General features: G+C 41.3%; 1 protein-coding gene across 1 annotated transcript in view; it reads left to right on the top strand.

The window, feature by feature from the left end:
* Positions 1-16,965, top strand: part of CSGALNACT1 (chondroitin sulfate N-acetylgalactosaminyltransferase 1) — a 169,534-nt gene that overhangs the window by 69,437 nt on the left and 83,132 nt on the right. Inside the window, exon 3 of the mRNA XM_082245449.1 lies at positions 3,332-3,433. Within this exon, the coding sequence (XP_082101575.1) occupies positions 3,332-3,433 (102 nt within the window). The remainder of the gene's footprint in view (positions 1-3,331; positions 3,434-16,965) is intronic.

The raw sequence follows: 16,965 nt of genomic DNA on the forward strand, positions 1-16,965 counted from the left end.
TCAACAGTACAAACAAATGGCCACTATCCTCACCTATAACTGGCCTTTGCAGCAAGGAGCACATGGAAGAGCAAACAATAACAGCACAGGCATCATAGGAGGTGTTGACAAAATGCTGATAAAACACTAACTGTCCATTGTGAATATGAGTTCAGTACAGGATATAAGGGAAAACATCCTGAGTCATTTATTCAGTATCAGTCGGCTGCTTTACTTTGTCTTTAGATGTTGCTATAAATGTTTGAGATTTTAAGGGGGGGTTTGCTGCTAGGTGACAAAGCTATATCAGGCACCTCATCCCTGGAGTAATGTATACAAAACAGGTGTATACTGGGATTATTATTATTGGGATCAGACCATCAAGACTCCTCCTTTTCTCATTTAATATTAATGTAGTACCATAGAAATGTGGGAATTAACCACATAACGTCTGCTCATGTTGCTGCTACTGCAGCAACGTGGCTCGTTATCGTCTAGCGACGTAGTACTACGTCGCTAGACTCCTCCCCCTGTAGGCGGCGCTCGCACGCTGCTGGAGGCGCACTCCCGCTGTTTTCAGTCACAGCGGGAGTCGGGCCAGGGGAGGAGCGGCGGCGATCGCTGCTGCTCTTCCCCGATTGTCGGGGAATCTAGTTTGGAGATCCGCCCGCCTGTGTAAACAGAGCGGGCGAATCTCCTAAGTGACAAGGAGTGACAGATCGCAGTGTTCAGCATAGCTGAACATCCGATCTGTCACTGACTCACTCAGTCACCTCCCCCCACACACGTCAGTAAGCACCAGGCATACATTAACCCCTCCCTCTCCAATAAAATTAACCCCTTCCCTGCCAGTGTCATTTTTACAGTTACAGTGCATATGTATAGCACTGATTACTGCAGTAATGTCACTGGTACCCCCAAAAGTGTCAAAAATGTCAGTCAAGGGTCCGATCTGTCCGCCGCAATGTCGCAGTCCCGCCAAAAATAAACGCAGATCGCCGCCATTACTCGTTAAAAAAAAAAACACCAAAAATGACAAAAATCTTTCCCTTTGTTAGTAAACGCAATAACTTTTGCGCAAACCAATCAAAATACGCTTATTGCGATTTTTTGGGGGGATTTCATATAAAAAATGTTAAAAATATTGTTATTTTTTCAAAATAAACGCTCTTTTTGTGATTTTTTTTTACCAAACATATGTAGCAGAAAACAAACTGGCCAAAAATTTCAAAAAACTTTCATTTTTACATTTTTTTGGGGGGAATTTCATATAAAAAAATGTTAAAAATATTGTTATTTTTTCAAAATAAATGCTCTTTTTTTGTTTGTAGCGCAAAAAGGACGTAAATTTTGTTTGGGTACAGCGTCGCAACGACCGCGCAATTGTCCGTTAAAGTCGCACAGTGCCGAATCTCAAAGAGTGGCCCAGACGTAAGACAGCAAAATCCTCTAGTGGTAAAGTGGTTAATAAAAAGATAGATTTCTCCTTCTCCTCACTCCTCCTTATACTCAAGCTCATAGGAAACAGATGACGCTATCCTAGCGAAATGCATCGTGGTCCCTGCTAAACCTGGAAATTCAGTGTATCAGCGACGTCACCTCCGCTCCAACACTATATTTGGCTTTATATATTGTCTCCCTACATATCGGCTTGATACTTTCCTATGAGCTTGAGTATAAGGAGGAGTGAGGAGAAGGAGAAATCTATCTTTTATTAATTCCCACATTTCTATGGTACTACATTAATATTAAATGAGAAAAGGAGGAGTCTTGATGGTCTGATCCACGCCATATAATCAGGATCAAAGGAGCTTGAGGTCTGTGTGACCTGGTATAATCTGGTAAGAGGCATTGATTACCACTTATCACTCACTGGAGCACCTGAATGAATAAGAACTTCTATATCACTGCATGAATTTTATTGGATCACAGTTCACCATTTATACACCATTCACATTAATATTGTATTGGAAATATCAGAGACCTAATGCATTGATTTTATGCTTAAATCATGATATCGAATGGATTGGATATTGATTAAGCACATTTTTTCAGCACTACTGGTAGCACTATAATATTATATACGTATACTGTCATAATATTGTCTATAAAAAGTACAAATACTAGTACAAACCCAAAAATTTTTTTTGCACATAAAGTCAGCACCTTACTTGTGAAGAATTTATTTACAGCATATTTTGCACAGAGAGCGAGCACTTTATTTTGAAAATTATTCACAGTATATTGCACATACACACAAAATATTTAAAATTATATCAGCGCCTTTTTACCTTTTACCTATATTTGTTTTTACATTTAAAGGGGCAGCAGGTCTATTATAGATAAAAAAAAAAAATAACCAGGTGCCTTCACACTAGAAACAAACATAGTTAAAAATAAACTCATTAAAAATTGTTTACACATGCCAGTTAGATAGTGACAGTTGGGTGTTGAATAGGTGGTTGTAGTGTATTGTCTGATGGCGACATGTTTCGCCCATATTGGCTTCTTCAGGGGATTTGGAAACCACTACTAGTCAAGAGACCAGAAGACCACCACTCCCGGCCAGCTAGACCATCCACACTTTTAAGGGGAGGGGGCACCTTGTGGCCACAGGAGACACAATTAGACCAGCATGTGAATAATTTGCAAGGAGTTAACGTGAGAGCGCAACTGCAGGGATGAACAAACTATTTGGATAAAGCAATGGTGTGTAGGTCGCCCTCACCGTTCCAGCTCATTTTATTTTTTAACTCTATATACAAAACTCACCTAAGCTCTACCACCATATAAATGATGTGAAGACAGAGTGCCAGTGCTCAGGCCAACCAGTCCACTATAGATAAATCCAACAAAAAGCTGGCAACTTCTTAAAAGATCATTTATTGATGCACAACAGCAAATACAATGTTCATAGATGCTAACGCATTTCGGCCTCAGCCTTCCGCATAGCAATTTTTAACTATGTACTAAATAAAATACGCTATAAATGTTTGTGATAATAAAAAGTGACATAAGTAGGATTGTGTATTAACTGAAATCTGAAACAAATATAACTGTCCTACGTCTAGTGTGCATTGTGTTTTGATTTATAACAGATTATTAACAATCTTTTGTATTTCTAATGTCATGTGATTTTAAATAGGGAATACACATACATCAATCCATTTGATTGTCGGGTATCCTATGTTAAACGTTGCTGTTATTATTGCAAATGGAAAATTATATGCAAGCTGTAGTATGACATACTATTTAGACACATGAGCCCGAAACCATAATTGCATATCCATGTATATTATACTTTCTCTACTAACTGCTGTGAAAATGACATGGTATGTGTTTTTTCTTGTAGAGAAGTGTGCATTAACCAGGACAAGAGAGTCCATCTCACAGTCGTGTACTTTGGAAAGGAACAGGTTCAAGAGGTAAAAGCTATACTGGAGAACACCTCAAAGTAAGTATGACACAAACTCTTCCCTTTTTAGAGATTTGAACAAGTTGCTAGTTTTTTAGATGTCAAGACCAATTCTGTTTAACTTGTTCATAAACGATATAGAGGTTGGAATAAATACGAGGTGGTATCAAAAAGTTTCGAGACTAGCTCTGTTTACAAGAAAGTACTTTTTTTTATCTACGTTTACACACTATCATCTTCAAAATAGTCCCCTTGCAAAGCAATACAGTCAGGACCGGCTCTACTATGGGCCCCACTGGGTCCATTGGACCTAGGCAGAACTTGGAAAGGAGCAGCAAATTGACTCCCAAGATTTTTTTTTCCAGCAGTATTGTGTGTCATCAGTTTGTGGCACGTTACAGAGAGCATTTCCCCATCTCATACTGCCGCCCGTAGTGGAAACCGATGAGTATGAGGAGGCAGAGTGTCTCCTCCGGGGAACATCCCTCACGTGATCGTGGTGTGCGTTATGACGTCAGACACCAGCACACTCCATCTCACACAGGGCAGGCTGGATCTTCTAGGGCGGTGGGTGCGGCAGACACAGGAGTGACAGGAGGACTGAGGACAGACAGTGGGTGTTTGGTGGACCAGTCCAGTGGTGAATTATGGAAGAAGTTAACAGTATATATAATATTTTCTAAATGTTATTATTATATAAAATGGTGGATATGGGGGGGCTTTTGTTGGGTGTGACGTTTTTGGGGGGAGGCAGCATCTTATTCTTGGACCCAGGCAACACAATGTGTTGGGCCAGCCTTGAATACAGTGCCCCCAGCTTCCTGACACTTCTGGAATGTGTCCTGAAAGTCTTCTTTTTGAAGCGTGTCAAGCACCTTCTGCAATTCACACTGGATCTCCTCAATGGTGTAAAAACGGCAACCTTTGAGCTGGATCTTCATCTTTTGTAAGAGGGAGAGGTACTCAGGAACTAAATCTGGCGAGTAGGGTGAGGAAGTGAGATTGTGTTGTTTCGGGGAAGAAACTCACGTTTGTTCCAACTTGATAAAATAGCAGATATGGTAACATAGTAATATACGTGGTCAGAATAGCAGTAGTTTCCAAACTCCCGATGTACACAGGATGATTTTGACACACTGACTTATGAAGGTCAATGCTCCCTGTGACTGTGTGTGCAGCCTTGTGCTGCCATCTGTTGGCGTGTTACAAAACTAGAAACTTTTTGATACCACCTCGTAGTTCAATCTCAGTGTTTGCTAACAATACAAAATTAAGCTGGGCAAAAAATTCAGGATACAACAGGATATAGAAACTTGACAAAAGTACCTCAATAAAATTGAATGACAGACAGCTATATTGCAGATGAGGTTCGATATGGATAAATGTGAAGTAATGCATTTAGGATCTGAAAATAGGAATTCAAGTTATATGCTAGGGGGAAAACCTCTGGGGGAATCAAGAAAAGAAAAGGATTTAGGGGGTCCTTGTAGATCACAAGCTCAGCAATAGCATGCAATGCCAGGCTGCAGCAAGTAGGGCTAGCTGAATATTGGCATGCATTAAAAAGGTTATATACTCAAAAAATAAATAATAATTCACCACTATACAAAAATCTGGTTTGGTCACATTTTGAGTATACTGTCCAGTTGTGGTCGCCAGTTCCCAGGAAGGATGTGCTTGAACTGGGGAGAATCCAGAGAAGGGCAACAAAGCTGATAAGGGGGCTAAAACGTTAGTTATAAGAAATGACAGAAAACATTCAACTTATTATTTCTGAAGAAGAGGTACTTAACCACTTGCTGACCGCCCTATACTAGTTTTACTGCCACAGGGCAGCTGCTGTGTGCCGGATCACACACACACACACACACACACATATATATATATATATATATACGCGATCCGGCTTTTTCGCCACGCCCCGATGGCTCCCTCCCAATGTGATTATGCACAGCAGGAGCCAATCAGCGTATACCACAGTCTCAAAGTCCCCCAGCACCTGTCGATCATTCGGCAGAGAGCCTGAACGGTAGTCTGCCTATGTAATTGCCGTTCTTATAGGAAGGAAGGCATGGATCCTGTGTCTCTGCAAAGCAGGGACAGGGATCCATGTCTCCCCTTAGTAAAACTTCCACACTGTAGGAAAACACTGGCTAGGCAGACAGTTAAACCTTTCATCACCCCTGACGTTAAATCCTTCCCAGCCAGTGTCATTAGTACAGTGCATATTTTTACCACTGATCACTGTATAAGCGTCATTGGTCCCCAAAAAGTGTCAAAAGTGTCAGTGTCTGAATGTCTGTCGCAATATTGCAGTCCCACTATAGGTCGATGATCACCATCTTTACTAGTAAAAATAAAAATAAATGAATTAAAATGAATAAAAATATCCCATAGTTTGTAGATGCTATAACTTTTGCGCAAACCAATCAATATATGCTTATTGGGATTTTTTTTTACCACAAATATGTAGCAGAATACATATTGGCCTAAATTGATTAAAAAATTAGATTTTTTACTTTTGTTTCATTTGATATGTTTAATACAATAAAGAAAAAACGTTTTTTTTTTTTTTTAATTTGTTGTTATTTTTTTGTTCATAGCGCACAAAATAAAAAACCCACAGGTGATCAAATACCAACATAAAAAAGCTCTCTTTGTGGGAAAAAAAGGACATCAATTTTATTTAGGTACTGCGTTGCATGACCGTGCAATTGTCAGTTAAAGTAACAAAGTGCCGTATCACAAAAAATGGCCTGGTCATGAAGGGGGGTAAATCTTCAGGAGCTGAAGTGGTTAAAGTAGAACTATAGGCAAAAGGTTTTTTTTTATTGTGGATAAAGCAACGAAGGGTAATAATTCCTGTCAGATATTTTTATTTTTTTTGCCATCTGTGTCCCATTAGGAAGATTTCCCTTCACTTCCTGTTCTATAGACAACACAGGAAGTAAGATGAAATCGCTGCAAATTAAAGGAATTCCTTGGGGTCCCCCAAGTCACCAGTGTCCCTATTGGAAGATATCCCTTCTATTACTTTTCTGGGTGCAACCCAAAATGTGGGATTTCCTTTTACTTTCACTTGCAATGATAATGGTATACAGGACAAAAATAGAGGGTGAATCTCCCTAACAGGGTACAAGGTTTTTTTATTGGTTGACCTAGATGGACTTGTGTCTTTTCTCATCCTGACTAGCTATGCAACTATGTAATAAAAACTACCAAGCATTCTAATACATCTCCATCCTAATCCTAAAACTAAAAAAAAAAAATTTTCCTTTTGTTATACTTTACCCACTTCTGGACCGGAAGGTTTTCCCTCTTAATGACCAGGCCATTTCTTGCGATACGGCACTGGACTAATTTACCTGACAATTGCACGGTCGTGCAACGCTGTACCCAAATACAATTAAAGCCCCTTTTCCCCCAACAAATAGAGCTTTCTTTTGGTGGTATATGATCACCTCTGCGATTTTTATTTTTTGCGCTATAAACAAAAAAAAGCAACAATTCTGGAAAAAAAAAAACAATATTTTTTACTTTCTGCTATATAACATTCCCAATAAAAAAAAATGTAAAAATCAAAAATTTTCATCATTTTAGGTCAATTTGTATTCTGCTACATATTTTTGGTAAAAAAAATTCCCAATAAGTGTATATTGATTGGTTTGCACAAAAGTTATCGCATCTACAAACTAGGGGAAAGATTTATATCATTTTTATGTATTTATTTATTTTTTTATATTAGTATTGGCGGCGATCAGCGATTTTTAGCGGGACTGCGACATTGAGGCGGACAGATTGGACCAGTGGCATTACTACAGTAATCAGTGCTATAAATATGCACGGTTACTGCACTAATGACACTGGCAGGGAAGGGATTAACACCAGGGGCAATCAAAGGGTTAAATGTGTCCCTAGCGAATGCCTTCTAACTGTGGGGAGGATGTATTTACTGAATGAACACAGAGACTTGTGTTCCTAAATAAATGTTCATTACTGACAGAACAACAGTCTGCGGTGTTTACAACGGGAGACCGCCGTTCTGTCTCCACGGGGAGCGATTGCGGGTGTCCAGCGGCAGTTGCGGCAACTGGACCCACTGATTGGCTCCCCCTGTGGTGGCGATGTACAGTTAATTAATTTCATGGGACAGAGCCAACCTGCCGCATATATGTACTGCTGGTGGTCGCCAATGGGTCAGAGGGGATATAATAGCAATTATACAAATGTTTAAATGGTGATCCAGCAATGTAAGAAAACTATTCAATCCAATCCTCCCAACTTTCTGAGATGGTAATAAGGAACATCTATTAGCAAACGTACAGTGCCTTGCGAAATTATTCGACCCCCTTGAACTTTTCGACCTTTTGCCACATTTCAGGCTTCAAACATAACGATATAAAACTGTAATTTTTTTGTGAAGAATCAACAACAAGTGGGACACAATCATGAAGTGGAACGAAATTTATTGGATATTTCAAACTTTTTTAACAAATAAAAAACTGAAAAATTGGGCGTGCAAAATTATTCAGCCCCCTTAAGTTAATACTTTGTAGCACCACCTTTGCTGCGATTACAGCTGTAAGTCGCTTGGGGTATGTCTCTATCAGTTTTGCACATCGAGAGACTGAAATTTTTGCCCATTCCTCCTTGCAAAACAGCTCGAAGCTCAGTGAGGTTGGATGGAGAGCGTTTGTGAACAGCAGTTTTCAGTTCTTTCCACAGATTCTCGATTGGATTCAGGTCTGGACTTTGACTTGGCCATTCTACCACCTGGATATGTTTATTTGTGAACCATTCCATTGTAGATTTTGCTTTATGTTTTGGATCATTGTCTTGTTGGAAGACAAATCTCCGTCCCAGTCTCAGGTCTTTTGCAGACTACATCAGGTTTTCTTCCAGAATGGTCCTGTATTTGGCTCCATCCATCTTCCCATCAATTTTAACCATCTTCCCTGTCCCTGCTGAAGAAAAGCAGGCCCAAACCATGATGCTGCCACCACCATGTTTAACAGTGGGGATGGTGTGTTCAGGGTGATGAGCTGTGTTGCTTTTACGCCAAAAATAACGTTTTGCATTGTTGCCAAAAAGTTCAATTTTGGTTTCATCGGACCAGAGCACCTTCTTCCACATGTTTGGTGTGTCTCCCAGGTGGCTTGTGGCAAACTTTAAACGACACTTTTTATGGATATCTTTAAGAAATGGCTTTCTTCTTGCCACTCTTCCATAAAGGCCAGATTTATGCAGTATACGACTGATTGTTGTCCTATGGACAGAGTCTCCCACCTCAGCTGTAGATCTCTGCAGTTCATCCAGAGTGATCATGGGCCTCTTGGCTGCATCTCTGATCAGTCTTCTCCTTGTATGAGCTGAAAGTTTAGAGGGACGGCCAGGTCTTCGTTGATTTGCAGTGGTCTGATACTCCTTCCATTTCAATATTATCGCTTGCACAGTGCTCCTTGGGATGTTTAAAGCTTGGGAAATCTTTTTGTATCCAAATCCGGCTTTAAACTTCTCCACAACAGTATCTCGGACCTGCCTGGTGTGTTCCTTGTTCTTCATGATGCTCTCTGTGCTTTAAACGGACCTCTGAGACTATCACAGTGCAGGTGCATTTATACGGAGACTTGATTACACACAGGTGGATTCTATTTATCATCATTGGTCATTTAGGTCAACATTGGATCATTCAAAGATCCTCACTGAACTTCTGGAGAGAGTTTGCTGCACTGAAAGTAAAGGGGCTGAATAATTTTGCACGCCCAATTTTTCAGTTTTTTATTTGTTAACAAAGTTTGAAATATCCAATAAATTTCGTTCCACTTCATGATTGTGTCCCACTTGTTGCTGATTCTTCACAAAAAATTACAGTTTTATATTTTTATGTTTGAAGCCTGAAATGTGGCAAAAGGTCGCAAAGTTCAAGGGGGCTGAATACTTTCGCAAGGCACTGTATGTAGGCATAGGGCATGCCCCCTTAACCACTTACCGCATATCAACGTACCGGTACGTCGGTACACTTTGCGGGGTTATACCGGGGTGATGCCTCTAGTTAGAGGCATCATCCCGGTACCGTGGTTTGAAGCCGATGGACGGCTTTCCGTCGGTAACGACCGATGCGGCTCTGGAGCCGCTTGATCGTTACCTGGGGGGGCGGGAGGGGACGTCCCCCCCCTCCCGCCGCCTTCCGTGGCTTTGCCACCGGGAGCCCCGAGCACCCAGCTGGCACGTCCGCCGGCTGGATGGAGTCCCGATGAATGCCGGAAACGGCATCGATCAGGTCTCCGATGACGTAACCCGGAGGCGGCGTCCATGACGTCACTTTCGGGTTACTGTGCTGCAAAAGGCGGCAGATTTGAAAAACGGCTGTATGCAAAAATGCTGTTTTCGGCGTTTTGCATACAGGGAAGTGTAGTGGAGGGGTCTGGGGTCTTTTAGACCCTCAATCCCTCCATAAAGTGTACCTGTCACTACATATTGGTGTCACAAGGGATGTTTACATTGCTTGTGACAGCAATAAAAATGATCAGATTTTTTTTTTTTCAAAAAACCTGTAATAAAGTTTAAAAAAAAGAAAAAATAAATAGGAAAAAAAAAAAAAAATTTAGCCGCCCCCTTCTCCGTTAGCTCGCACACAAAAAAAAAACGTATACGCAAGTCGAGCCGCGAATGAAATCGCTGTTCAAACCCCACATGTGAGGTATCGCCGCGATCGCCAGAGCGTGGGCAATAATTTAAAAAAAAGAGCTACACTCTAACTCTAAACTAGTAACCGTTAAATAAATTTAAAGCGTCGCAGATTGAGATCTCTATTGACCGTAGTTTGTCGCCATCCCACGGGGGGGGCGCAATTTTAAACCGTAACATGTTGGGTATCTATTTACTCGGCGTGACATCATCTTTCACAATATACAAAAAAATATTTATATATTTATCACAATATTTAAATGCAGTGAAATTTGATTTTTCAAATTTTTTCCAAAAAAATGGCGTTTTAAAGACCGCTGCGCAAATACCGCGTGACAAAAAATTTTGCAATGACCGACATTTTATTCTCCAGAGTCTTTGCTAAAAAAATATATATAATGTTTGGGGGTTCTAAGTAGTTTTCTAGGAAAAAATACTGGTTTTATCTTGTAAACAAAAAGTGTCCGAAATAGGGCTGGGGCTTAAGTGGTTAAAGCGGTAGTATCCCGCTTTTTGACACTTTTACCTACAGGTAAGCCTATAATAAGGCTTACCTGTAGGTACAAATAATATCTCCTAAACCGGCACGGTTTAGGAGATATTTACAGTGCATGCAGCCGCTCGTGCGAGCGGCGCATGCGCTCTGAAGGTCCGGGGGACCTTCAATTAAGTTGCCGGGAGCTTGCCGGAAAAATCACTCCTGCGCGCATGCGCGGGAGTGACGTCATCGCGGCTCCGGCCAATCATCGTGCCGGAGCCGTCTCTTCCGGCCAATCAGCGTGCCGGAGCCGCCGAACCCGGAAGAGACGACGAGGGACCATGGCAGCGCCCGCAGCGATGTCCGGGGGTCCGTGTCAGGGCTTCGTTTTCAGGTAAGTTACACATAATGGGCTAGTATGCGTTGCATACTAGCTCATTATGCCTTTGTCTTGCAGGTTTTTTTTTTTTTTATTTTTTTTTTTTATTGAGTTTACAACCGCTTTAAAGGAGAATTGCACAAAAATGATTAGGTAAACCCACAAGTGCTTTTTTTTACCACTACTATTCCTTTATACTGGATTTTTGAATTTACAAATGTACCAATCTAGAAACTGGATAAAAGGTTTAGCTCTGGGAAACATTTTTTAATAGATAAGAAGTGCATTTTATATGCAACTTTATAAATCAGACCCAAATGAGGGACACATGAGGAGGAAAGAAGGACAGAGGGACTTTGTTCTGAATGAGGGTCAGTCAGGGACAGTTAGGAGCTATGTTTAATCCTAGGTCTCTAAAGAAGATACGCAGCCACACAATGAAGTTGGACGAGAATCAGTTCAATCTTAAACGTCTTGAAGCGTTCTTTACTGTTAGAGCAGTAAGTATGCAGTAAGTATGTGGAACTCCACATTCCAAAGTTGGTGGTGTCAGCAGGGAGCGTAGTAAAACTCAAAAAAACTTTTGGATGTGTTTCTTAGTGAACTCTAATGTAACCTTTATTTTACTGTTTAGTGATTCGTTGACCCAGAAAAACCTTGTACATTTTGAGAGTTCTGATTTCACTCAATGCAGAGACAAGCTTGTCTTTTATAGTCTTTCTTTCCTTTTTTTTTTCCTTGCTAGTAAATAAGTTGAGTGTTGCAACTAACCATTTACCACTGACAGGGGTGCTTACAATGAGCAGTTGTTATTTATTCATAAAAAACCTTTATCCCAAAAGAAAAAAAAAATATTTGCTGCTTGTGTAACTGCAGTGTAAGCTGAAGTCCGGATTCAATTTGTTAGTGTATTTAAATCTACTAGTATATCTAGCTCTCCCCTTCCCCCAGACTGACAATTCTGCTGTCAAAGGGTGCCCCTGTGCTTATTCATCCAGAGAGGAGGCACTCTAATATAAGAGGTGTGTTACTGTCCAGGTCAGCAGGTGAAAACAGAGGAAAAAAAGATAACTAATGAAGCCACAACATCTAATGAATGGTAAGCTGCAATATACTACATTTTTGGTTTGGGGTATAATACTGCTTTAACATTTGGGCCGGGAGTAAGGCAAGCCGGGAGCTGGACTGTCAGCGCTGTTTGGACTAGAGTGAACTGAAGGGACCATCTGGAGAGACTGTCAGTGTGACTTAGGAGGGGATGTGACGTGTCATTGATCTGTGCTGCTGCACTCTGCTGTCAGTGTCACTTTGAGAGTCAATTTCATGTGTGTGTGTGCCTGCTCATTCTAATTTCTCGTCCTCCTGAGTCCTGTCCCTGAGCTACTTACTATATTGAAAATAAAATAAGAAATATGTTTTTTTGCCTTAATATTAACCTTAAATCACATTGGTAACTTGTTTGTAGCCTTAATACTGAAATTTACATTTGAAACTGTAATTTTTTAACCTTTGGAAATGCCAGTAATAACTTGGCTGTGTCAATAAATTTTGGGTGTCGTGTCAGGAAATTTGAATCTGGTAGATTGGCAACACTGATCTAAAGCCGGCTATAGACAGTTCAAATTTTGAAAATGCGCTTCAACAGGGACACTAACCCCTCGTTCACACCATTGCGATTTGTCTTGCGTTTTGACAGTTCCAAATTGCATGACAAGTCGCACCCCATTGCCGGCAATGGAACCGTTCAAATTACCGCGACTCCTGGCACAGCAGCTTTGAAAAAGGTTCCTGCACTACTTTTTTCAGATTTTATTTTGACTTGCATAGACTTCTGTTAAACGAAGTCGCAGGCCGCAATGAAATCCGAGGTGCAAATCTGATCTGCAGCTTTGAAATTGCGCTGAAGTAGCGTGATTTCAAAGCCGCACTGGTGTGAACCAGGGCTTAAAGTGATTGTAAAGCCATGTGATGTCCATACCATACCCTCTGTTAGATAACAACATGTGCCCCAATGTATATGCTTTATAAAAAATTTGATGATTTCTACCTTTTTTCAGAGCGCCTCCAGGTGTTCACGTGACTGCTCGCCTCTCTCCTTTCCAGTCTGACAGCTACAGCAGGAGGGGCTGAGATCTCCCGCTGACACAAGCTGGGAGGAGGGGAGGAGAGGAGGAGAGAGGCGAGCAGTCACGTGAGCGCCAGGAGGCGTTTTGAAATAAGGTAGATATTGTCATATTTTTTATAAAGCATATACAGTGGGGCACATGTTGTTATCTAACAGAAGGTATGGTATGAATATCACATAGTTTTATAGCAGTGGGGCTGGGGGGCAGAGCAGTACTGGTACGAGCTGAGAGGCAGGGGGGGAGGAGGAGAGGGCAGTGCAGGGCTGCGGATGACGGAGACACGTAAACTGACCACGGTGTCAAGGCTCAGCAGCCATGATATACCGTGGTCAGTTTACAGAAGGGAGGGCAGAACCAGGCAGGATCAGCCAGGTATTTTAGATGATACAGGGGGCCAAATTAAACAGCATAAAGCACTGTGCTGTATAACATGCTTTAGGGCAACATTTTTCAACCCTGGGGTGCCTTGGCAAAATGCCTAAAAAGTGATCAAAATTGTATACAAGCCAGCAGGTGGATCAAGCCTGCCTTTTAGTTACACAAAGCCTTTCTAGACACTGGCATCCTAACAACCAATACCATCCATTAATAAGGAGGATGTCTGTTGCCTCCACAGCATCATTGTTTGACCCTCCTCTGCCTCTCTCCCTCATCACTAGGGTCACATTAGCTGACTGATGGAGAGAAATTGAGGGAGAACAGAAACATTGGAATACTAGTCAGTGTCAGTGTGGAAAAGTGTGTTTGCTTTGGAACAATAAATCACCTCTAATGTTGGGTGTCATACGTGTCGATGTTGCTGCATTATGTAAAGCTATTAGAATAGTTTTTTACATTTTAGAATGGGGTGCCTCTAAACCGTCCATCATTTTAAAGTGTGCCTCGACTGATAAAAAAAGTTGAGAAACACTGCTTTAGGGAACAGGAACCATTCATGCTGCAAACAATGCACATGACCCCAGTCACACCAAATGCATACACCAGCAGACGTTGAAAGATGATCCGCACATCGGTAGTTGCTCTTACAAAATCTTCATTTTTATTTAGAAACCACAGAACACAACTGCTGATAAGATCGTTTGACGCATTTCAGCCTATATACCAGCAGACACACTGCATTGTGGTGTCATGGAAAAAAGTCATGTGCGTTTTTTAGTGCGCGGATGTGGAATAATACATAACTATACACACTATAAGGCAAAGCTGTGAATGAGCCTATAATCATACATCAGGGGCATATTTCAAATATTATTCTGATGTCACCAGGCTCAAAATGTAAATATTGCTCAGCAAACCGAGTCTAAACTAAAGCTTTTCTTGATCCACATTTGTTTTCTGGATACAATTTATCTCTCTTCCTTGCAATAGTCCTAGAACCCAAAAAAAAAAAAAAACCTTCAAAGTATTATAGATTACAGAATTGCATTCCTAGAACAGAAGGTATCTGCATTGTATTACTTCCATTACAATTCTAAGGCAGCAAGGGGTTTATTTCTCATGTAAGGATAAGCGATTTGGCTGTGCAAATCATTTCCCTTTACCACAGTAACCAAGTGTGCATCCAAAGCCACTCGTTTATGCTGTGCACACTATACACTTTCATGAATACTTATGAATATTTTATGTCTTCTTAGCTTATGGCGGTATCATACTGATACAAAAGACTGAATATACGGTTTAGACACTACACAGCTGTAACATATTGGAAATATAAGATGTTTAACCACTTAAGCCCCGGAAGATTTTACCTCCTTCCTGACCAGGCCCTATTTTGCGATTCGGCACTGCGTGACTTTAACGGACAATTGCGCGGTCTTACGACGCTGTACCCAAATGAAATTGATGTCCTTTTCTCCCCACAAACAGAGCTTTCTTTTGGTGGTATTTGATCACCTGTGCAATTTTTTGATCATGCGCTATAAACAAAAAAAAAAGACAATTTTGCAAAAATAACAATATTTTTCACATTTTTTTGATGAAATCCCCCCCCCCCCCCAAAAAATGTAAAAATCTAATTTTTTTAACATTTTAGGCCAATTTGTTTTCTGCTACATATGTTTGGTAAAAAAAATCGCAATAAGCGTATTTTGATTGGTTTGCGCAAAGGTTATTGTGTTTACTAACTAAGGGAAAGATTTTTGTCATTTTTATTGTTTATTTTTTTTTTAACGAGTAATGGCGGCGATCTGCGATTTTTTTTTTGCGGGACTGTGACATTGCGGCGGACAGATCGGACCCCTGACTGACATTTTTTACACTTTTGGGGGTACCAGTGACATTACTACAGTAATCAGTGCTATACGTATGCACTGTTACTGTAAAAATGACACTGGCAGGGAAGGGGTTAACTTTATTGGAAGAGGAGGGATTAAGTGTGTCCCTAGGGGCGTGCTTCTAACTGTAAAGGGACGTGGCTTTTCGTGTAACTACAGAGATATACGATCCTACATAGCAGGACTGTATGATCTCTGCACTTACACAAGGGAGAATGACAGGCGGCGGCTTTGTTTACATTAGCCGCCTGCCTTTCTCCCTCTGTAACGGACGATCGCGAGTGACCGGCGGACAACAGGTCCGCCGGTCACAAGCGCGGGGAAGTTAGGGAGCAAGCGGGGGCGGGAGCGCGCCTCCGGCGGCGCGGGCTCGCCCCATAGAGGCTCACAGGCTAGTGACGTACCCCTACGTCACTTTGCCTGTGAGGGGCTGACTGCCTCCGTAAATAGTCGTGCGGCAGTCGGCAAGTGGTTAAAGGGTAACTCCACTTTTGTGGGGAAAAAAAATATCAAGTAAAGGAAAAACAATAGAGCGTATACAATTGCGACACAAATCATATTGTCATTGAATGTTATTAAAAAATGACCTTTCCTTTTCAATCTGCAGCTGTTGTAATGTTCTGAAAATGCAATATGGCTACCTGGAGCTGTTCTGTACACAGAATGTATACTGACCACACCCCAGAAACATCATTTCCTGCTTGTGTGATTGGCTCACTAATTGTCTGCACTAAGATACAATTCAGATTTCTGGAATCCCCTGCAACAAAAATGTCATTTTTGGTGAGATACTCCCAATAGGAGCACGCCTAAAGGGATGCAGACCTCGCAGATTTCCTCATTAGTGCTCTGCAGCTGCCACAGCTGATAGATAATTATGAAACCACTCCCATTAGACCCACTCAGCACAGAGGCACAGAGGAACAAATAATGATTTCTCCAGAATAACAAAAGGTAGGAATCTGCAACAAAGTTTGTTAAAATCCCTGTAATGCACATAGATCGCCCAGAGGGGAATGCTTTTTTCTAAAAAAAAGTGGAGTTACGCTTTAAATACACGTGGCGCTTTTTAGAACTACAGGTGCTATAAGCAAAAAGTATTTTGCATCATTGTTAAAGCGGGGCTGCACCCAAAAGGGGAAGTTTCGCTTTAAGAACTCCTCCCTCCCCTGCCACATTTGGCGTGTCATTTTTTTTGGGATGGAGCAGGAACCTTGTTTTGGCGATCCGAGCAGAAATTCTCCTCTCCCCCTCCTTGCAGTCTTCTGGGACACATCACAGGTTCCAGAACACTGCCAGACCATTTAGGAGGCGCAGTGCAACTCACGCATGGGCAGTGAGCACCCACCTGTGAAGCCACAAGCTGTCACAGGCAGGTGCCCACAGTTGAGATGTAGGGGGGAGAAGACAGGCAGAAGGGGCGGCTCAGGTGATCACATCGCTGGATCTAAGGACAGGTGAATGTGTTTATCAAAGTCAGCAGCTACACTTTTTTAGCTGCTGACTTTTTAAAAAACACAAAAAATGACTGGAGCTCCTCTTTAATGTTTTCATCTATTAATTACTATTGTTACAGCTAATTACAAGGCAAAGATTAATGTAGTGTTTATGATGTTGGGATTACAGTA

Source organism: Pelophylax lessonae, assembly GCF_965119305.1.
Source record: "Pelophylax lessonae genome assembly, chromosome: 1".
Lineage (NCBI taxonomy): Eukaryota > Metazoa > Chordata > Amphibia > Anura > Ranidae > Pelophylax > Pelophylax lessonae.